Raw genomic sequence first — 22,952 nt, 5'->3', positions numbered from 1 at the left:
TGGTATAATTATCTGACATAGTGTAACTGCCTTTGAGGACAAACATGAGAGTAAAAAAAGAGAATGTGCCAAACGGCCATGAACATAATGAAGTTCGGGGGCTCATGGCAGCCAGACTTTGAGTGTTTCATTCCTCTGAGACACATACGTTTACGTCTGGTTTTCCATGTACTTAAAGGGTGAAAGAAAAATAAACTGTAAGAACCAAAGTGATGTGTTATGTAATCCCTGTTAATTTTATAGGGCTATTATAAAATAATGTGCTACTGCATTCTAGATCAAAGCAGAAACAGCTGCAATTTACATTTACCACAAACATTTTCTTCACAAAAAAGGTACAATAAAACWGAACATTAGCTACATACCACGGGAGGCTGCTGAGGGGAGGATGGCTCATAATAATGACGGGAATGGAGTGAATGGAAAGGGATCAAACATATGGAAACCAGAATGAAATGGTATCATACACACAGAAACCAGAATTGAATGGTATCAAACACATGGAAACCATGTTTTTGATACCATTCCATTGATTCCATTCCAGCAACTTCTGTAAGCCCGTCCTACCCAATTAAGGTGCCAAAGACTACCTGTGCTACAGTTGAAGTCGGAAGTTTYCGTACACTTAGGTTGGAGTCATTAAAACTCATTTTTCAACCACTCCACAAATTTCTTGTTAACAAACTATAGTTTTGGCAAGTTGGTTAGGACATCTACTATGTGAATATCACAAGTAATTTTTTCAACAGTTGTTTACAGGACATATTATTTCACTTATAATCACTGTTCACAATTCCATGGGTCAGGAAGTTTCACTACACTAAGTTGGACTGTTGCCTTTAAACGCTTGGAAAATTCCAAAAATTACTTTTATTGTAACGGGTTTTAGAAGCTTCTAGATAGGCTAATGTGACATAATTTGATCAGATTGGAGTGTATCTCGTGATGTATTTTCAAGGCCTACCTTTCAAACTCAACGCCTCTTTTGTATTGACATCATGTCGAGAAAGGGGGAAAATCCAAAAAAGAAATAGTCCCAAGACCCCAGAAAAAAAATCCACAAGTCTGGTTCATCCTTGGGAGCAATTTTCCAAACACCTGAATCGCCACGTTCATCTGTACAAAACAATAGTACGCAAGTATAAACACCATGGGACCACGCAGCGTCAATACCGCTCAGGAAGGAGAACCGTTCTGTCTCCTAGAGATTAAAAAGCGTGTGCGAGCAAAGAGGCCTACAAACTTGACCCAGTACACCAGCTCTTGTCAGGAGGAATGGGCCAAAAGTTCACCCAACTTATTGTGGAAGCTTGTGGAAGCTACCCGAAACGTTTGACCCAAGTTAAACAATTTAAAGGCAATGCTATCAAATACTTAATTGAGTGTATGTACATTTCTGACCCACTGGAATGTGATGAAAGAAATAAAAGCTGAAATAAAATAATTGTCTCTACATTATTCTGACATTTCACATTCTTAAAATCAAGTGGTGATATTAATTGAACTACGACAGGGAATTTTTACTATGATTAAATGTCAGAAATTGTGAAAAAACTGAGTGTAAATGTATTTGGCTAAGGTGTATGTAAACTTCCGACTTCAACTGTACATCCAGTATAATGTTGTTTACTGGCCATGTTCCGTGCTTGAAAGTGATAGCAACATGATTAAGACACTACTTACTGTATTGTTTAAATATATTTCCAACMGCATACCGTAAGCTATTTACAATAACAATATCCAAACCATCCCATTTACCGTTCCCCCGTAAATTCCCAGTAAATGTTGTATTTATAGATGTAGCCAAGATAGAGTGCGTATAACAAGTTTAGGATGCTTGTGAACCTTACAGAACTTATAAACTGTATTTACAAAACATACTTATAAAGATACTTCAGATGAATAAAGCACTGTGTTACCCCGGAGTGTCTTTGCATGGGGCATCAAGTAAAAGCATGAATATGATCACTCGTCATCCCATTATGGCATTTTCACTATGAACTACAGATGGCTATAAAGTCTGAAAAGATGGACACTGGTACGTTATTGTCTCACTATAAAACTGAAAACAAAGAGTATCAAGAGTAAACGCTGACTCTGCCTCATGCCAAGTAAAGGGGTTGAGTGCCATAGATAGTTCAGGTCTTGATTAGGAACAGTCAGTATATGCATTGCATTGAGAACAGACTTGGGTTGAAATACAATTRGAAATCTTTCAAATACTTTAAGCATTTGTGTTAAAATGCCAAGAGCGCCAGTTGGGCAGGGTTAGCACTTTCTAGACTTTTCTATCTGTTCTGTTAGGTTCTAAGTTCTGGTACAAATCCAGTCGGACACCAAAGGAAGCTTAGACTAGATTTATTTACCCAGACTGAATGCATAACATAACATACAAGTCACACAGCATATATTTACACCCCTCGACTAGGCAGAGTTCCTCTCCTTGTATGTTAAGATAAACAATCAGTCAGTTTTTGTTGCTGGGCAGAAACTAGGTCTGTTCCTCTTCGTTGTGATTGTCATGGCCCAGCTTGAGTCCAGAACCTTTGTGTGTGGGTATGTGTGTGTGTGGGAGATAATGCTACAGTTAGTGCTTCGTTGAGGTGGGCCCCTCTGGCTCCCTTCCCAGATGTTTCCTACCTCTTCAACTGTTATCCTCACATCGATATTGAGTTCCACCACCACTTCTCCTTTCCCTACAAGTTACTGAAACTAACTTGGCMTGACAGGAACCGAGACCCGACTGTTGATATTTTGCCTAATCCTTAAAAAGTCTATAAAAAAACTGAGATGCCATATTGGTTCCCTCTTAGTGGCCAAGAACACTAGTGGATGTCCTCTGGTCTACAGTACCCTGACTGTCTCCACCATACATATTGTTCCATCCAGACAGTACAGAACAGTACATTCCCCATACACTGAGTATACCAAACATTATGAACACCTTCCTTATATTGAGTTGCAAGTGACATCGATAAGGGATCATATCTTTCACCTGGATTCACCTGGTAAGTCTATGTCATGGAAAGACATTCCTAACGTTTTATACACTAAGCMTATGTTCAAACCATCAGCAACAGGGAGAGGGAGGGAGAAATATGTTATCTGAGCAATAGGCCTAATTGCCAGAACTATGGAAGAAATCATCGTACAGCTACTGCTAGTGTGGAACAGAGAAGGACAGTAAGAAGCACAAAAACAGTTAAGCATTCTGTATGCATTCAAATCAGTTTAATCTTGAATATTCAAATTTCACCTACTGTACTGTTGGGATATAGGTGATATATGGTACTGTACTGAACATACCAGTCTTTTCTTTCTGTCTAGGTCTGTGTGTGTGTGTGTGTGTGTGTGTGTGTGTGTGTGTGTATGTGTCTGTGTGTGTCTCCATTCTAATGTAAATACATCTGTACATGTGGATGGGTGTGTTAGTATGTAGTAACGTCTGCGTGTCAGACTCGCAGGCTGCTGAGCGGTGCAGTCAGATGGTGATGTCACTGTGGCCCCTGGGTCTCAGTAATGCTGCTGTAACTCTCCAGGCCCTGGCATCCATCCCTCTGTAAAGCCTCACTGTGAGATCACAGCCAATGGGATAAAAGGAAGCTCTCTAGCTAACGAGGCCCGTTGGTCCCCATTACAGTATGGTGTAAATAACACAAGCGTCATCGTCAGGTCCAGACCTGGGTTCATATATCATTTGCTTTCTTWCAAATGTTTGAATGCGCTTGCCTGTCGTAATGGGAACCAGCCCCTGTTGTCATGACAGGGCGACCCTGATGGCGGCGTTGCCAGGGCGGAACAGACTCAGCCTCCCGTCCAGAGTCCCGGTCAGCAGCTGGGAAGGAGAGAGACAGAGAATAAGAATGACATCATCACGCTACCCTTTGACTGATCACATGAGGGTGATTATAAACAGAGACTGACTGTATTCCCTTTTCCTGACGACTTAAACTGAGATCTTCCGCTGCTCTACAGTKTGTTCGCTACATKCTTCAGTRTGAGACTGGCACCGTTGAAGTCGTTTCTGGGGACGTCAAAATGAGGGGTTCTGTACAAAACAAAGTCTTTAGCGATTGCATCTGTAACTAAACAGAGTAGCAAAGCCAACTACGAAATGTTCTAAATGCCGCATTAACCATGTMTTTTGMCTCTGGCCCAATCCATCGGTTTCTGGGACAAATCAGAACGGTTAGAATGTGTTTGCGTTCTAGAAATGGTCAGGGAGTTACTCAGATGGAGACTCGTTGAAGAGAAGAAACTAGCGCTGTGGGTGTGGCGTAGCGTTTGGCTGGAGCAAGGCGTTTGGGTAGCCAGGCAAGTATCCATACCTATCACGCTAAACTCTTTAGGGTGCCTTTCTACATGATCCTATAGTCTGATCCCAGATCTGTTTGTGCTGTCTTGCTAAGTCCTATAAATATCAACTGGCATGAAAACGACCGTAGCAGTTGGCAGTTTTCTCATGACAACGACCATAGGAGCACAAAAGACAGTAGAGAAATATCTGGGACCAGGCTAGTAGGCTATTCCCTCTATCATACTGTTGCATTTAACTCAGCATGATCCAAACTTCTAATTGGGGAAAGCCATGCAATATTGCATAACAGCACTGATCTCTACAACAAAGCTAAACTAAGAACTTTGCAGCAGTTAAATCCCAGGTTTATAATATCTCATAGCAATTATCAAACTGTCCACACTGTGGCCCAAATAGCATCCTATAACCTACATGCTCAGAAAAAAAGTTATTCGGCTGTCCGCATAGAATAACCTTTTTTGGTTCCAGGTATAAGCCTTTTTTGATCCCGGTAGAACTTATTACCCTCTGTGGAAAGGGTTCTACATGGAACTCAAAAGGGTTATTTCTACCTGGAACCAAAAGGGTTCCACTTGGAACCAAAAAGGGTTATTTAAAGGGTTCTCCTTGCGGACAGCGGAATAACCCTTTTAGGTTCTACATAGTTCTACATAAGTTGCATGGACTCTGTATGCAATKATTAACATGATTTTTTAATTACTACCTCATCTCTGTACCCCACACATACAATTATCTGTAAGGTCCCTCAGTGGAGCAGTGAATTTCAAACACAGATTCAAACACAAAGACCTGGGAGGTTTTCCAATGCCTCGCAAAAAAGGACACCTATTGGTAGATGAGTAAAAATGAAAAAAGCAGACATTGAATACCCCTTTTAGTATGGTGAATTTATTAATTACACTTTGGATGGTGTATCAATACAGCCAGTCACTACAAAGGTACAGGTGTCCTTACTAACTCAGTTGCCAAAGAGGAAAGAAACTGCTCAGGGATTTCACCATGACGCCAATGGTGACTTTAAAACACTTACAGAGTTTAATGGCTGTGATAGGAGAAAACTGAGGATGGATAAACAACATTGTAGTTACTCCACAATACTACAAAAGTAGGAAGCCTTGTTGCAAACATACATTCTGTTTGCAACAAGGCACAAAAGTAAAACTGCAAATAATGTGGCAAAGAAATGAACTTTATGTTCTGAATATAAAGCGTTATGTTTGGGGCAAATCCAACACAACACATCACTGAGTATCAAGCATGGTGGTGGCTGCATCATGTTATGGGTATGCTTGTCATTGGCAAGGACTAGGGAGTTTTTGGGGATAAAAAGAAACGGAATAGAGCTAAGCACAGGCAAAATGACATGGAATGTTCTTGAGTGGCCTAGTTACAGTTTTGACTTAAATCAGCTTGAACATCTATGTCAAGACTTGAAAATGGCTGTCAAGCAATTATCAACAATCAACTTGACAGAGCTTGAAGAATATAAAAAATATTGTACAATCCAGGTGTGCAAAGCTGTAATAGCTGCCAAAGGAGATTCTAACATGTATTGAGTAACGGGTGTGAATACTTATGTAAAGTAGATATTTCTGTATTTCATTTTCACATGGAAACATTTCAAAAAAATATGTTTTCACTGGCATTATGGGTTATTGTGTGTAAAAAAGATATTAAGCCAAGCAGCCTGACCCACACACTCATGGATACAGACACACGCATTCACGGACGTAGACACTCACGCACGCACACACACACACACACACACACACGTATGCACGTGCACACAGATCACACACAACTCTCCCCCACACACGTATCCCCTTGTCCTCAGCAGCATATCTCTCTCAAAGAGGAGGGACCATGATCTCAGCTATCCCCTGTCGGCCAATCAGCCAGTGACCCAGGCCAGAGCAACATTACCTCACCACTACGGCAGCCAATCTACAGGCTCCAATGCAACCTGGGAAACCTTCCATTTAGAGTTCATAGTGAGATTCTGTCCTGTGTGAGAGAGTCTGTGTCCTCAACAGCACTCCATTACCTATTAAGTGTACTACTTTTGACCCGGACCCATAGCGCTCTGGTCAAAAGTAGTGCACTATAAAGGGAATACGGTGCCATTTGGGACGCATCCTGATAAACCTTCCATTTGGGGTTCATAGTGAGACTCATGGTACTCATTCATAATGGCTTATGAGAGCTGTGGAAATTGATGGCACTCCGAGACATTAGTCAACACTGTACTGTGCTAGTCTGTGACCTCAGGTTAACATACACCCCAAAAATAATCTGTATTTCATCACACAAAAGATCTGRACAGGTGCAAAAAATGACAGGAACTATTCCATTGGCTTCATTGTGCCAGGCAAGCTCATTGAAGCACAAGTATTTAAAATATATTAAATATGATTGGAGCCAGGTCTGATATCAACGAGAGACCAGGACATCAGCTAAATGAGTGAATAGGCCCATATGCAGTCAACACCCTGATATGACAGGAAAGAGTCAGAAGATCAGTCAAACACAGGTAGTCTGCTGAGCCCTAACCATGCACTTCAGCTAAACTTTCTGACGATTGATGAGTGAATACGCCCCTGTTGGGAAAGAGTCAGAAGAGTCTGAAGTGTTTGGAATGAAGATGAGTCAAACACCAGTAGGGCTGACTAGTTTCTATCAGGGTTTATTTATTTAATCACACACACGCGCACGCCCACAAACGTACGCACACACACACACTGTCTAGCCCTATATCTATCAGGGTTTATTTATTTAATCTCTTCTGGTTTGGATGTTGATGCTGTAGCAGATCCTCCTTACTGGAGACACAGGGACAATACCCAGCTGTGTGTGGAACGCTAGGAGAGGAGAGTTCACTGACACACACACGCAGGGCTGGCTCTAACCTTTTGGGGYCCTTATGCAAGATTTGGTTGGGGGCCCCCCCACCTTGCCGCAAATCATTTTAATAAATGTAGCAATCATTCTATTCTAATTATTTTGGCTTGAGGCAGAGGGAATTTTTTTCTTCAATTTTACAGCTAATTTCCTGCAATTCTATCCATTTTATCATGTGGTGGAAATAAATTTTAGCAGTTTTAAAGCTAATTTCCTGCAATTCTACACATTTTTCCATGACTTATGCCATGTTAATATGATATCTGAGTGAGAAAGACTAACAAAATCAATGGTGGCCTCCTGGAGGTCAGGGCCCTGTGCAGGTTTTTTTTTATTTTTATAGCTGGCTGGATTAACTAACAATCTAAACATTGCTAGCTGACATGGCTAATTGAGAGACTCTCAGTTCCTCACATAACAAGAGAAAAACTGCTGGTCCTGCTTTATTTGGAGTGCATCTTCATACAGGCTTCATAAGCACTACATAGATGCTTCACAAATCATATATAACCGTATGTCATGCGCTATAAAGATTCATAATGTGGCATAAGTGTGTGACATAACCATCAATGTATTTATTCACATTTATTAGAGCATGAAATACAGTTATAGATGATTTGTGACCCATTTATGTAGTGCTTATGAAAGTCCTTATGATGCTTAAAAGGTGGCCCCCTAAAGGAGGGCCCTAAGCGACGCTTCTGCCTGGAGCAGGCCCTGCACACACCTGACTGTCTGTTGGTGTCTTCTCTCACTCAAATGCTCTGCAGGAAGTCAGTCCACCCAACCCACAATGTACACATACACATGGATACGTCACCACACACCACCACACACACACAACACACCACACACACCACACACACACACACACACACACAAACACACACACACACACACAACCACCAACACAACCACACACCAACAACAACACACACAACCAATTTTTGTTCTATATTTCTTGGTGGGGACCTAAATTGTATTTCCATTCCATTTTTTTCCCTAACCTAACCCTAACCTAAACCTTATCCTAACCCTAACTTAACCTAACTCCCCTAAACTTAAAATAGCCTTTGTCCTTAGGGACGGTGGGAAATGACCCCATGAAGGAGAATTTTCCTTGTTTACTTTTCTTCTGGCACAGTAAAACATTAAATGAACAAAGTCTTGCTGTCCATTTATGTGTGAAAGTGAGAAAGGGAGGCCTGAACCTAAAAATACCCTAACCCTTAGTACCCCTCCTAATTACCCCTAAACTAAGCCTAAACCTCCTTTAACCGCCTTAATCTGCCTAACCTTCAACATATAACCCTACTTTCTTTAAACTCCTATTTCCCCTAAACATCTAGCCTAAACCTCCCTATTTTACCCTAACATCTAGCCTACCCTCATATTAACCTATCCTATCTTTACCCTACTTCCTAACCATCTAGCTTACTCTTATTAACCCCTAACCTCCTAGCTACCTCATAATCCCCTTATCCTTAGCTTACCTCAAAAATATTTACCCCTATTCTATTAACCCTCTATTAACCCTAAACATTAGTCAACCTCCTATTTACTCCTAACCATCTTAGCTAACTTCATAATTAACCCCTATCCTATCCTAACCTCCTTATTAACCCGCTACACCACTCTAGCTTGAACCCTCTATTACCCCTAAACCATTACCGCCTAACCCTCCCTATTTTACCCTAACATTTAGCTAACTCTCCATTAACCTAACCATATAGCCTAACCTTCCCACTTACCTCACCATTTCTGGTAACCTCCCTCTTATTACCCCTACCCATCTATCTACCTCCTATTAACCCCTATCCTCTAGCTAAACCTCCTATTCCCTAACCATCTAGCCTAACCCCTCCATTAACCTTAACCTAGCTAACTCCTATGTACTACCATCCTTAGCTAAACCTTCCCATTACCCTAAACCTCCTAGTTAACCCTCCCATACCCTAACCATCCTAGCCTAACCTTCCCTATTACCCTAACCATCTAGCTACCCCCTCCCTATTTACTAACAATCTTAGCTAACCTTCCCATTTACCCTAAAATTCTAGCCTTTAACCCCCTTTAAACCCTAACATATGTAACCTTCCGAATTACCTAATCTTAGCTTTAACCCTCCCCATTAACTCCTAACAAATCTAGTAACCCTCCCCCTATTAAATGGCCTAGACCATCCTAGTAACATCATTTTACCCCTAGTTCATCTTAGCTTACCCTCCCAATTACCCCTACATCTACTAACCCTCCTCATTAACCTAACCATCTAAGCTAACCTCCTTTAATGGGCCTACCATACTCTAGGTAAACCATCCATTTACCCCTAGTCAATCTTAGCCCTACTCCCCATTACCCTAACTCTTAGCTACCTCCCAATTACCTCAACCATCTAGCTAACCCTCACTATTACATGCCCTAACATCCAGTTGCTACCCTCCCATTCAGCCTAACCCATCCTAGCTTCACCTCCTATTAAAATGCCACCTCTACAACCTCCCATTAGCCCCTAAACCATTCCCCCCTAGCCTTAACCCTCCTATAAGGGCCCTTACATCTAGCTTAACCTTCCTATTCATCCCCAAACTTCTAGCTTAACCCTCCATTATCTTCTTAACCCATCCATAGCTAATCCTCCTTTACATAATGGCCCCTACCTCTTAGCGCTAACCCTCCTCCCTATTTAAATAACCCCCAACTTCTAGTTAACCTGCCATTAATCTCTTACCATTGCTAACCCTCCCATTACCCCTAACTATGTAATGTAGCTAACCCTTTTTTTAAATGGCCCTAACCATCTAGCTAACCCTCCTATTAAATAACCCTAACCATCTATCTAACCCTCCTATTAGCCCTAACCATCGAGCTAACCCTTCCAATACCCATAACAATCTAGCTAACCCTCCTATTAAGTTCCAACTGGAACTCAAAATAATTATAACTTCAGCTGTGTGAGTTTAAATGAAGTCATGCAATACAATAAGTGTACACATTTGGTGAATCATAATAACTCAGATAATCATGCATGTATGTAAGACGTGTCTTGTAATGAGAAATATGATGTTGGCTTCCTAGGGAGTGTGTTTATGATTTGATGCCATGATAATTATGACCTGACTGAAGGAAAAAAACAACACACTCATACATATTGGTTGGTAGATAAAATTAGGGTAGCAAAGCAACCGGTAGTTTCCCAAAGTTACCAGAATTTTCAGTCGTTTTGGTAATTAACAGAAAATCTATGGCTATCTATCAGAACTTTGGTCATTTTTACTTGAATAACTTAAAAAAAAWAAAAAAAWTCATATATAGTATTCATTTTATATACAGTGCTGTGAAAAAGTATTTGCCCCTTTRTAATTTTCTCTACTTTTGAAAAATAAAATTACATGTACTTTTTCYTGATATCGAATTGGTAGTTATAGTCTTGTCCCATCGCTGCAACTCCCGTACAGACTCAGGAGAGGTGAAGYTTGAGAGCCATGCGTCCTCCGTAACACAACCCTGCCAATCCGCACTGCTCACTTAACCCGGAAACCAGCCGCACCAATGTATCGGAGGAAACGCTGTACAACTGGCGACCGAAGTCGCTGGATCAAACCAGGGTATGTAGTGATGCCTCTAGCACTGCGATGCAGTGCCTTAGACCGCTACGCCACTCAGGAGGCCCTACTTTTAAATATTTTCAATACAGAATGTTATCAGATCTTCAACCAAAACCTAACATTAGATAAAGGGAACCTGAGTCAACGAATAACACAACAATTACATACTCCAATTTATTTCATAAACAAAGATTTGCAACACCCAATGCCCCTGTGTGAAAAAGCAATTGCACTCTTCCACTCAGTAACGGGTTGTGCCACCTTCAGTTGCAATGACTCCAACCAAACACTTCCTATAGTTGCTGATCAGTCTCATGTCGCTGTAGAGGAATTTTGCCCCACTCTTCCATGCAGAACTGCTTTAACTCAGTGACATTTGTGGGTTTTCAAATATGAACTGTTCATTTCAAGTCTTGCTACAACATGATTGTCTTGCTTCATGACCCAGCTGCGCTTCAGCTTCAGCTCACAGACAGATGGCCTGACATTCTCCTGTAGAATTCTCTGATACAGAGTAGAATTTATGGTTCCTTCTATTAAGGCAAGTCGTCCAGGTCCTGAGGAAGCAAGGCATCCCCAAACCATCACACTACCACCACCATTCATGACCGTCGGTATAAGGTTCTTACTGTGGAATAAAGTGTTTGGTTTTGGCCAGGCATAATGGGACCCATGTCGTCCAAAAATATATACTTTTGACTCATCTGTCCATAGAACATTCTTCCAAGATTCTTGATGATCATCCAGGTGCTTCCAGGTACTTTTTCTGCAAACTTCAGTCAACCTTTTGGATGAGATGGGTCCCATTATGTCTGTCGAAAACCAAACACTGCATTCCACAARTTTTTGTTATTTGTAAACTCAGGTTCCCTTMATCTAATATCAGGTTTTGATTGAAGTTCTAATAACATTCAGTATCAAAAATATGCAAACATAGAGAAAATCAGAAAGAGGGCAAAAACTTTTTCACGCCACTGTATCTGTGTCCATATTGTCCATGAGTTTCTTGTAGAAATAKTGACAAAATAATCTAACGAACAATGGCATTATTTTCAATTAACTGCAACTCTTCCAACTATTGATGTTTTTCACAARTGCCACCAAACATTTACAGCAAAAACATACTGACATAGTAAAATAAATAAATACATGTGTGTAAAAATATATAAAGGATATTTCATGCTGAAACCCTCATATTAAACACCAATGGTATTCACTAAATTGATGGTTTATATTTCAGATCATGTTTTACAGCTTTGTCCTTACATTTTTATTTTAAAATCATAATTTCATATATTTCACATGGCCACAAAGTCAGAGATCATTACAGACACCTGTAAAAATCTGAAGAGCCACTAGATGTCTTGTGATAGATTACATGAAATCCTTGAAAAATACCAAAATTCTGGTAGTTTACTGGTAAACTTAGAAAGTTTCCAGTAATATACTCTACTCTCCCTTTGCAACCGTAGGTATAATAGTACATAGTAATTGCATCAACTTGCTGATTGTTCCCCATCCGCTTAGTACAGGGCATTCCATGTCTTTATGTCTSTCTGAGGTGGGCCTTTTAATGGGCAATCTACAGTTTCTACATCCATTAGTGGGCTTATAAATGAATGATATACACATCGATTCTTGAAGAATATAACTTATAAATGCCTCATGAGCTTAGTTCAAATATCTAGCCCCATCAGAACCCCCCCAAAATAAGCTTGTTTTAGTCCTTTGATTGATTGTAAACAATGTAATTATAAACAAAGACTGTATTGCTTCAACATATGGTTAAAACGATAATTTTGATTTCATGGATCGTCGGACCTTTCATCCATAGTCTATGAATTTGAGAATGGTTACATTTCTCCAGCCCCATCCGTCAGCTTTTTATAGCTTCAAAACATGGTTAAAACTATCATTTTGATCACATGGATGGTCAGTCCTTGCATCCATAGTCCTGTCTATGAATTTGAGAGTGGTTATCTCTCTAGCCGCATCCCTCAGCTATTTAAACAAATCGGTGACCCATTTGATATTGTTTGAACTGCAGATTGCTGCCTTTTACATTCCCAGGCAGTACAGAGACAGCCAGAGCAGACAGACATATGGAAGACTGACATATGGAAGAGTTACAGGGTCAACATTGCTCTTCAGTCCAGATGTCTAGCTTACCCAATGGTCTAGCTACCCAAATGGTCTAGCTTACCCCAGATTGTCTAGCTACCCCAGATGGTCTAGCTTACCCAATGGTTGAGCTTACCACAGATGGTTGAGCTTACCCCAGATGGTTGAGCTTACCCCAGATGTCTAGCTTACCCCAATGGTTGAGCTTACCCAGATGGTGAGCTACCACAAGTTGAGCTTACCCAGGATGAGTTGAGCTTACCCCAGATGGTCTAGCTTACCCCAGATGGTTGAGCTTACCCCAGATGGTTGAGCTTACCACAGATGGTTGAGCTTACCCCAGATGGTTGAGCTTACCCAGATGGTTGAGCTTACCACAGATGTTGAGCTTACCACCATATGGTTGAGCTTACCACAGATGGTCTTTACCCCAGATGGTTGAGCTACCCCAGATGGTTGAGCTTACCACAGATGGTTGAGCTTACCCCAGATGGTTGAGCTTACCCAGATGGTTGAGCTTCCCCAGATGTTGAGCTTACCACAGAGTGAGTTACCACAGATGGTCTAGCTTACCCAGATGGTCTAGCTTACCCCAGATGGTCTAGCTTACCCCAGATGGTCTAGCTTACCCCAGGACAGGACCCTGACTGAGAAGGTTCCAACTACACACTGACACTGTCTGTCTGTCTGACTGACTGAAGGATGGACGGACAGACGTCGTACTCAGGTTGGCTGGTCTTATCATAGGGGTTAACTACATCCTTATTACTACATCCTGGCTATGGCCACTACATACTGGCTATTAGCAAACAGAGTAGAACTGATCGCCAAATCAAATGGTCAATTGAGTAGTCTCGTTAAGTAGTTATGACATTACTCTTCCATAAATTTGATTCCTGAAAATATCTGACGTGAGACAATGGAAATACAGTACATACGTATTTAGACATAAATGAATGGGTTTTGTCTCAATAGGAACCCAGGAACCCAGGTAGTCTAGCAGTTATGAGCGTTGGGCCAGTACTTAACCCTAATTGCTCCTGTAAGTCGCTCTGGATAAGAGCATCTGCTAAATGACTAAAATGTTAAATGTACACCAGGACCTTTTCTACTGTATTGTTACATTCAGAGTATTATGTCTCCATAAATATCATCTAGGATCACAAATCTCTTTCATTATTTTTCATTTATTTTACAGCAAGTCAATTAAGAACAAATTCTTATTTACAATGACGGCCTACCCGGCCAAACTTTTGTCAAAAGTAGTGCACCATGTAGGAAATAGGCCCATAGGGCTCTGGTCAAAAGTAGTGCACTATATAGGGACTAAGGTGCCATTTGGATGCATGCAGCCCAAGAATATCAATCACCCATAGCAACACACAATACATTTCACATCACCTCCCCTTGGTTTGGGATCGGTTAATCCTCCCTGCAGACAAACCCAGGTGTCTCTGTGTGTATGTGTGTGTGTGTGTGTTTGTGTGTGTGTGTGTGTTGTGTGTGTGTTTTGTGGTCTGTGTATATGTCTTGTGTGTGTGTGTGTGTGTGTGTGTGTGTGTGTGTGTGTGTGTGTGTGTGTTCTTGGAACAGAGGCTGAGTGGTTGACTGCTTGACCTTAGTGTCTCTTCCATCCTCCCCTGTTCCCTCTCTTCAACTCCCCCATCTCATCTCCCTGCTACCTCATCTCATCTCTAGCACATATTACAGTATGGAACATCCCACAGTGATGTGTGTGTCATCTGGGATCCTAGCTCTACGGTAGGGAATAGCCTGCTCTGGTCTGTAACTCTGATAAATGTTGTGCTTAGGGAGGTTAAGATCCTTGTCTGGCTCAGACATTATTGTAAAAGAGAATGATGGAATCGCCATAATCTACTTTTTTATTTTTTATTATTGAATATTTAAAACATACAATATACTTGCAGTGAAGACGCTCAACAACTACATCACATTAGTCATCTAACAGACTCCCATCCAGAGCGACAGACAGAAGCAACCAGGGTCAACGCCCTGCTCAAGGGCACGTTGACAGATCTCCCACAAGGTCAAAAACGGGGACCTGAACCAGCGATCCATCAGTCACCGGCCCAAGCTTCCAACCGCCAGGCCACCAGCCCTCCAAGATCCCCCCACAGTTCACCAAAAGCTGCCCCTCAACCATCCAAGACCCGCCCCACAGAAAAATAAATAAATAAATAATAATCATATTTCCATTCCACACCCCCAAGACCCCCCTTAATGCACCAACCACCAACAAAATGAACAAAAGAGAAAGACAAATGAAAACAGAAAACAACAATGCAAAAAACAAGACATCAAGGACAACTAAAATCATAACAGCAAGGCCAACTGATTATGTTTGAGTGCATGCATTTCACTATTTACGTGTGTGCGTTTGTGTATGTGCACATGTGTACATTTGACTGAGAGTGTGTGTATATGCATGTGTACTAACACCTGTACGGCATCAGCCTCAGGCAAACCGGCATTAGCTGTAAAAACATTGCCCTTCAGTGCRCAGCAACTCCACTCCCACTWGTCTCAAATTCCAGATCCCAACCCTCAGCCCATCCCACCCATCTCTGCTGGTCACCCTCTTCAGATTTCTATGCACCATATATCTTTCAACTATGCTGTCATGTTTAACATACAATTTCAATCTATCTAATCGAATAGAATCCACAGATTGCGAGTTGAAGATAAATACTTCRACTAAGACTATTAGTATATTAGTAATTGACTGACGCGGTCTCTCCAGATCTCCTAACAGTACTATTTCTAGGGTAAATTTTAGATCAATGTTATGCATTTTCAGCCATTCTTGAACCTGAGACCAGAAACAGGCTACCTGAGGGKAAACCAAAATAAATGGTATATTAATTCTGTATCTGTAACGTCTGCTTCCAACTCACACCCTCAAACACCTAGATCCCCTGAACGCAGCTCACTCTCCAGATCCCAATCACCTGACTTCTAATCACCTGTTCACACACCTGTATGTCATTATCACACACTATTTAGTTCAGTTCTTTGTACCCCATCACTGTGAGGTATTGTTTGTTTTGACACACGTCTTTCYGAGCGCTGGGTTTCCCTGTGACTTACTCCTCCCGTGTATGATAGTTTTTGCCTGCCTCACTAACGACGCCTTTTGCCTATTCCCTGCCTGTACTTTAGTCTATCCGATTTCCTGTTATCTACCTATTGCCTGATCTCCCGGACTACGTTACTAGCCTTTTCCCTGCCTGTACTGTTGCCCTTTTGGACCCCTGTGTATGACCTTCTGCCTGCCCCTGGACCCAGCTACCTGCCTCCTCCTGTGTATGACCTTCTGCCTGCCCCTGGACCCAGCTACCTGCCTCCTCCTGTGGTCCATTGAAATAAACACCTGCTGCGCCCTGCACTTGAAACCAGCTCTCTGTCCCCCCTCGTGTTCATTACAGAATACCTCACCAAAAATGACAGACTTCGGCGGAGCTGCAGCTACGTCTGGCGCGACAGGAGGAACGAATTGATGAACTCTGCGACCTCCTTCGCCAGTACATTTCTGCTTCACCGATATCAGGTGCCACAGCCTCCACTCGTTCATCTCCCCCCATATCCATGCCTAATAAATACGACGGCTCTCCAGGGAAATGTCAAGGATTTCTCATGCAGTGTAACCTGTACATAGACCCTCAACCCGCTGACTTCACCTCTGACAAAGACAGGGTGGACTTCGTCATCTCCCTACTCACAGGCAAAGCTCTGGATTGGGTCACAGCCCTGTGGGCCACTCAAAGTTCTGATATGTCCTCTGAATCACGTTTCAATACCCTCTTCAAGGAGGTGTTCGACCATTCAGTTTCAGGTCGTCACACACCTGTTATGTGAGCTGCGACAGGGCCGTATCTCCACCACTGAGCATGCCCTTGAGTTCCGTACCATGGCTGCCGGCAGTGGATGGAGTGAACCAGCTCCCATTACAGTCTTAATCGAGAGTTACAGACCGAACTGGCCTGCAGAGGAGATTTAACGGACCTAAACCAATACATCCGSATGTCCATATCCATTGGCACCCTACTGGTGGACCGCAGACCTATATAGTCGCCCATGGCCTGCGAGTCTTTCACGCCCTTCTTTCGTCCATCACGGTCCAATAGCCCYGAACCCATGCAACTCGTCCGCGCCCCTCTCATTGTGGAGAGAGTAACCACCTACTCAATAGCTGTCCCATTCGCCACCCCACGACGGGGTGACCACAACCCCTCCACTTCCACCCGGGTAAGCACCTTTACTTTTTTTTTTACCTTATCAAAAGGAAGTTTGGGATCCCGGCTCTTCTTTCTGCTAATGGGGTCACTCAGTTTGTGGAGGGACTAGAGGACTCGGGGCTGCAGGAAATGTAATTGACGAARAATTGGRACAACAGTTAAGGATCAAACTAATCCCTGTTAATCCTCCCCTTAGGATCAATGCGCTGGACGGACAACCTCTCGGAACTGGTCTTGTGACTCGCATGACCGAAAGGATCACCCTTCAGATTGGCCTCCTTCACTCGGTCATTCAGTTAATGMTGTTGTCTTCACCTCATCCTRGGTCACCCCTGGCTAGCCTTCATGACAATGCCACCTCCTGGCGGCAAGGGGAACTACTGTCATGGTKTCCCGCCTGTTTTAAGAACTGCTTCAYTCTACCCTTTCGCGCTACCTCTATAGAAAGATCGGAGTCTGCCATTCCAACCCACATCCCAKCTGTATATGCCCAGTTCCTGAGTGTCTTCATCAAGAAAAAGGCGTCCATTCTGCCACCTCATCGCCCTGAGGACTGCGCGATCGACCTTCCTGGGGCATCGCCCCCTATGTGTTGGATCTACCCCTTGTCCATCCCAGACAAATMAGTTTCTCATTTGTAAAAAAAGAAGAAAAGGATGGTAGTCTCCGTCCCTGCATAGATTACCGACCCCTCAATGACCTTAACATCAAGAATCGCTTCCCTCTTCCTCTGATTCCGGCCACGGACAAGTTGGACAGGCTACCATCTATTCCAAACTGGACCTAAGTAGTGCTTACAACCTGGTCRGTATCCYAAGTGGGGATGAGTGGAAGACGGCATTCATCACCGCTAGGGGTCARTAGGAATACCTGGTTATGCCCTACGGTCTCACCAATGCTCCCACAGTCTTCCAGTCCTTCATGAATMAAGTTTTCCAGGACAAGATCAACCAGTTCCACATCGTGTACATTGACGATATCTTGATGTACTCTCACTCCCTTGCAGAAAACYTACAGCATGTACAACAGGTCCTCCAACGGCTACAGGACCACCATCTTTATGTCAAGGCTGAGAAGAGCGCCTTTCACGTTACTATGGTAACTTTCCTAGGGTTCGTAGTGACACCAAAATGGACGAAGGCAAAGTCACGGCCGTGCTTAACTGGCCCAAACCTACCACTGTAAAGGAACTACAACATTTCCAAAGATTCTCCAACTACTACCGCCAGTTAATCCGAAACTGCAGCAGCACAACCGCACCTCTCTCAGCCTTCACCAGTGCCCTCCAATGGACCGACACCGCCCTTACTGCATTTGAGACCTTGAAACGCCTCTTCACCTCTGCACCCTTCCTTAGGCAGCCAGATCCTACCCTTCCTTTTGTTCTGGAGGTGGATGCATCTGAGGACGGCGTGGGAGCGGTTCTCTCTCAGCGGGACAGGACACCTTCCAAATTACACCCATGTTGTTTAAATTTAAAAAACAAGAATATCTTGTCATCTGGTTTGCCTGATATAAGGAATTTCGAAATTATTTATACTTTTACTTTAGATATTTAAGTATATTCTTAAAATTACATTTCCTTTTAAAACTTAAATATATTTAAAATCAAATCTTTTTTGACTTTTACTCAAGTAGTATTTTACTGGGTGACTCGCTTTTACTTGAGTCATTTTCTGTCAAGGTATCTTTACTTTTACTCAAGTAGAATTTTACTGGGTGTCATTTTCTATCAAGGTATCTTTACTTTTACTCAAGTATGACAATTGGGTACCTTTCCACCACTGGTCACAAGAAAAAACYTTACCATGATGAGATGAAAGGTCTACATGCACTGTGAACTGTGCTCCATACTGAGATGGGCTGTCTGTCCCCACCCTGAGCGTTGATTCATCATGCAAGAGGCCATAGAGAAGCCAGATTTAGACATTGCATATCATTTAACAGTTCCATTTCACGCCATGCTGCTCATATAAATAATTTATTATAATTTACCGGTTTCTCGCAGTTATTTATCCTGGGAAATGGGAYTGGTTTTGGGTGGTAAATCTAACCGGGTTCCTGCCATTCAACCCTACTTTGAACTGTTGATTTGTGCCTCTTCCATCCATCGCATTGAGCCAGCTAGCTTAGCCTAGCAATAACTCACATTACAGACACACACACACACACACACACACACACACACACTAACTCACATTATGTAACTGAAGCTAAGAACACGTTTTTTTAGGTTGAGCTACAAGATCCATCAACCAGATACAGATAGCTAAAAGATGATAAAGAATGATTAATAAAATACATCTAGGGAGGCCCTATATGAAATACTTCCATGTTGGTTCATATCATTTGTCTGAAGACTTGCAACGCCAGGGTTGTGGGTTCGAATCAAATAAATACATGATCTATTTGAATAGTTGAAGGAAAGTCATAAATGGTTAGTTGAAAGTTTGAAGTGGTTAGTTGAAAGTTTTAAAGCGCCCCTGGCCTGCAGTGAGCGGTCAACACATTACTCCAGCTTTCTAAAGCTTTTCTCAGAAGGGGAACAGGGGAACAAACAACATAACTCAATACAGAGAGCAGGGGGAAAGAACTGGAATGCTGACGTGAACTTGAAGCCCAGCATGTGTGTGTGCGTGTGACCCTGAAGGTCATCCACACATTATAACCAATCATAACCAGTCAAGGTTGCATCGTGATTCTCCACCCTTCTCTCATTGATTTTAAAGCATAAGATTGGTGAATTGGGTCTGGAGGGAGTTTCCACCATAGTATATCCATTACAGAAAGTGTTCAAGTGCACACTTCGGAAGAAGGGTGGATAATCTGAGCACAGCCTAAGATGTTTCTCATTGAAGGAATCATTTTGAGCAAAGCGGGACCATCGACATACATCATCGGACACAGAAATTATGTTATAGTTAAGAGTTATTTAGGAATACAAGGTGAAAGATCAGTTCATTGATCAGTGATTCTGCACAGTAGCCGATCCCAAACACTACAAGCATGTTTCCTTAGCGTGATACCCTAAGTGTCATGAACATTCATGCCCAGCATATCCGTCAAACGGATCGAAGGAGACTGAATGTGAACTTTCAAGATAATGGCGTGCTGCGTGTGATGTGTTTCTCATAAATATGTAATGAAACTAGCCCTGGTAAGGCAGCAACCTCAACTCACTCCCTCTCCTTGTCTCTATCCAATGTCTAGGTGGAGGAGAGATGTTAAAAACTACAAGAGCTCCCACTCTCTTTATCACGTGTCTAATAATGTAGAGTGGTTGTGGGGAGATGTCTAAAACCTTCCACGTCTTTGATCAATTCGCCTTTAAAAATTATAAACTTGGAATAGCTAACACAACGTGCCATTGGTTGCTGATAATGGGCTTCTGTACACCTATGTAGATATTCCGTAAAAAATCTGCTGTTTCCAGCTACAATAATCATTTACAACATTAACAATGTCTACACTGTATTTCTAATCAATTTGATGTTATTTTAATGGACAAAAAAAGAAGCTTTTCTTTCAAAAACTAGGACATTTCTAATATGTTATGTGGTTACTGTTGATCCTCTGGGGCCTCTGTGTGTATATATATATATATATTCCGTATTGCATATCACATTGAGAATATGGCTAGCTCAATAAAACAGTTTTGATCGTGCTAACTTTTTGTCAATCATCCNATATATATATATATATTCCGTATTGCATATCACATTGAGAATATGGCTAGCTCAATAAAACAGTTTTGATCGTGCTAACTTTTTGTCAATCATCCAATGTGTTTGGATGGCTTTACAAAAGGACAGAATGTCTTTGTTAATCTTTGCTGGGTGTTATTAGGAATCTGAGGATGTAGTCTTTGACCTTTTTAAGGTTTGAGGAGCTATTTAAGGAGCTTAGGCCACAGGAGAGGAGCCACACAGTGAGTGGGGGMGTCATTATTGTAAAGAAAGGACCATCTGTCAGGTTGGATGGGGAGTGTTGCTGCACAGCTGTTTTTATGTCTCTCCAGAGATTTTCGATGGGGTTCAAGTCCGAGCTCTGGCTGGGCCACTCAAGGATATTCAGAGACTTGTTCTGAAGCCACTCCTGCGTTGTCTTGGCTGTGTGCTTAGGGTCGTTGTCCTGTTGGAAGGTTAACCTTTGCCCCCAGTCTAAGGCCCTGAGCGCTCTGGAGCAGGTTCTAATCAAGGATCTCTCTGTACTTTGCTCTGTTCATCTTTCCCTTGATCCTGACTAGTCTCCCAGTCCCTGCCGCTGAAAAACATCCCCACAACATGATGCTGTCACCACCATGCTTCACATAGGGATGGRGCCAGGTTTCCTCCAGACGTGARGCTTGGCATTCAGGCCAAAGAGTTCAATCTTAGTTTCATCAGACCAGAMAATCTTGTTTCTCATGGTCTGAGAGTSRTMTAGGTGTCTTTTGGCAAACACCAAGCAGGCCGTCATGTGCCTTTTACTGAGGAGTGGCTTCCGTCTGGCCACTCAACCATAAAGACCTGATTGGTGGAGTGCTGCAAAGATGGCTGTTCTTCTGGAAGGTTCTCCCATCTCCACAGAGAGACTCTGGAGCTCTGTCAGAGTGACCATCGGGTTCATGGTCACCTCCCTGACCAAGGCCCTTTRCCCCCGATTGCTCAGGTTGATTKCTTGGCCGGGCGGCCAGCTCTAGGAAGTCTTGGTGGTTCTAAACTTCTTCCATTTAAGAATGATGGAGGCCACTGTGTTCTTGGGGACCTTCAATGCTGCAGAAACATTTGTAGGTTTTCTGTAGGTTTAAGTCAGTGTCCATGGCTGCTTATCGATCCCCAATTCTGATCTTTTTTCCACTAATTAGTATTCAGAAATATAGGGTACCACAGTTGACAGTGAATGTCAGAGCAAAAAAAGCCATGATGTTGAAGGAATTCTCTGTAGAGCTCAGAGACAGGATTGTGTCGAGGCACAGATCTGGGGAAGGGTACCAAATGTTTTTTTGCTCATCTTTATCAAGGGTGCCAATCATTTTGGACCTGACTGTATGTAGCTCTTCTGTTGACAACTGTCAATTATTAATCCCAATGACCTGGATTCTAGTGCAGTAGAAATTACCAATGTTATGAACCATTTTGTTGATGACAGGACACAAATTACCGTCAAGGAGTAGCTTACAGAAAGGAGATTTATCAAACTGTAGGCCCAATATATAGGCCATTTGCTCCACTTGGAGCTAAAAGGAATAAGTTAGTGTCAGACTACTGTGTATCTGTTCATGTTAAGTACKGTCATGAGGATTCTTGATTGATATTGATATTGTACTGCATTGTTGAGGAGAGTCAACAAGAAAGCATTTCACTGTACCGTTTACACCTGTGACCAATAAACTTTGATTTGATGTCTTGTGATGTTAGCATCAAGATTAATCACAAGGCATCCATGTCTTTGACCAGATGGTACATGCTCCATATGATGGGCTTGAACATTTACAAGCTTCCAGCATCCAATGAAACCTAGAATATTGCTGTAAATAAGCCAAAACTAGGTGTAACTCTTCTTTGATTGAGCATCAACTGAAAATTAAGATCATAGAAGAAGTTTGAATTTTGAAGATCATAGTAAAAGGCATGGGGGGAAGAAACAAATCAAATGCTCTACGTGAATGACTTGTGGTTCTGACTTCCATATCCTGGAAACCTGATATGTGACTTTCTCAAAAGACCCCATTATGACACACACCACCACCACCACTACCATGACACACCA

At 42.3% G+C, this 22,952-nt stretch overlaps 1 protein-coding gene across 1 annotated transcript in view; it reads right to left on the bottom strand.

The window, feature by feature from the left end:
* Positions 1 to 2,342: 2,342 nt before the first annotated feature.
* Positions 2,343 to 22,952, bottom strand: part of wdr27 (WD repeat domain 27) — a 173,387-nt gene continuing 152,777 nt past the window's right edge. Inside the window, exon 25 of the mRNA XM_023993602.2 lies at positions 2,343 to 3,835. Within this exon, the coding sequence (XP_023849370.2) occupies positions 3,758 to 3,835 (78 nt within the window). The 3' untranslated portion in view covers positions 2,343 to 3,757. The remainder of the gene's footprint in view (positions 3,836 to 22,952) is intronic.

The sequence above is a fragment of the Salvelinus sp. IW2-2015 genome, linkage group LG8, assembly GCF_002910315.2.
Source record: "Salvelinus sp. IW2-2015 linkage group LG8, ASM291031v2, whole genome shotgun sequence".
Classification (NCBI taxonomy): domain Eukaryota; kingdom Metazoa; phylum Chordata; class Actinopteri; order Salmoniformes; family Salmonidae; genus Salvelinus; species Salvelinus sp. IW2-2015.
The sequence above is the reverse complement of the archived record's forward strand: the minus strand, read 5'-3'. Positions and strand labels throughout refer to the sequence as shown.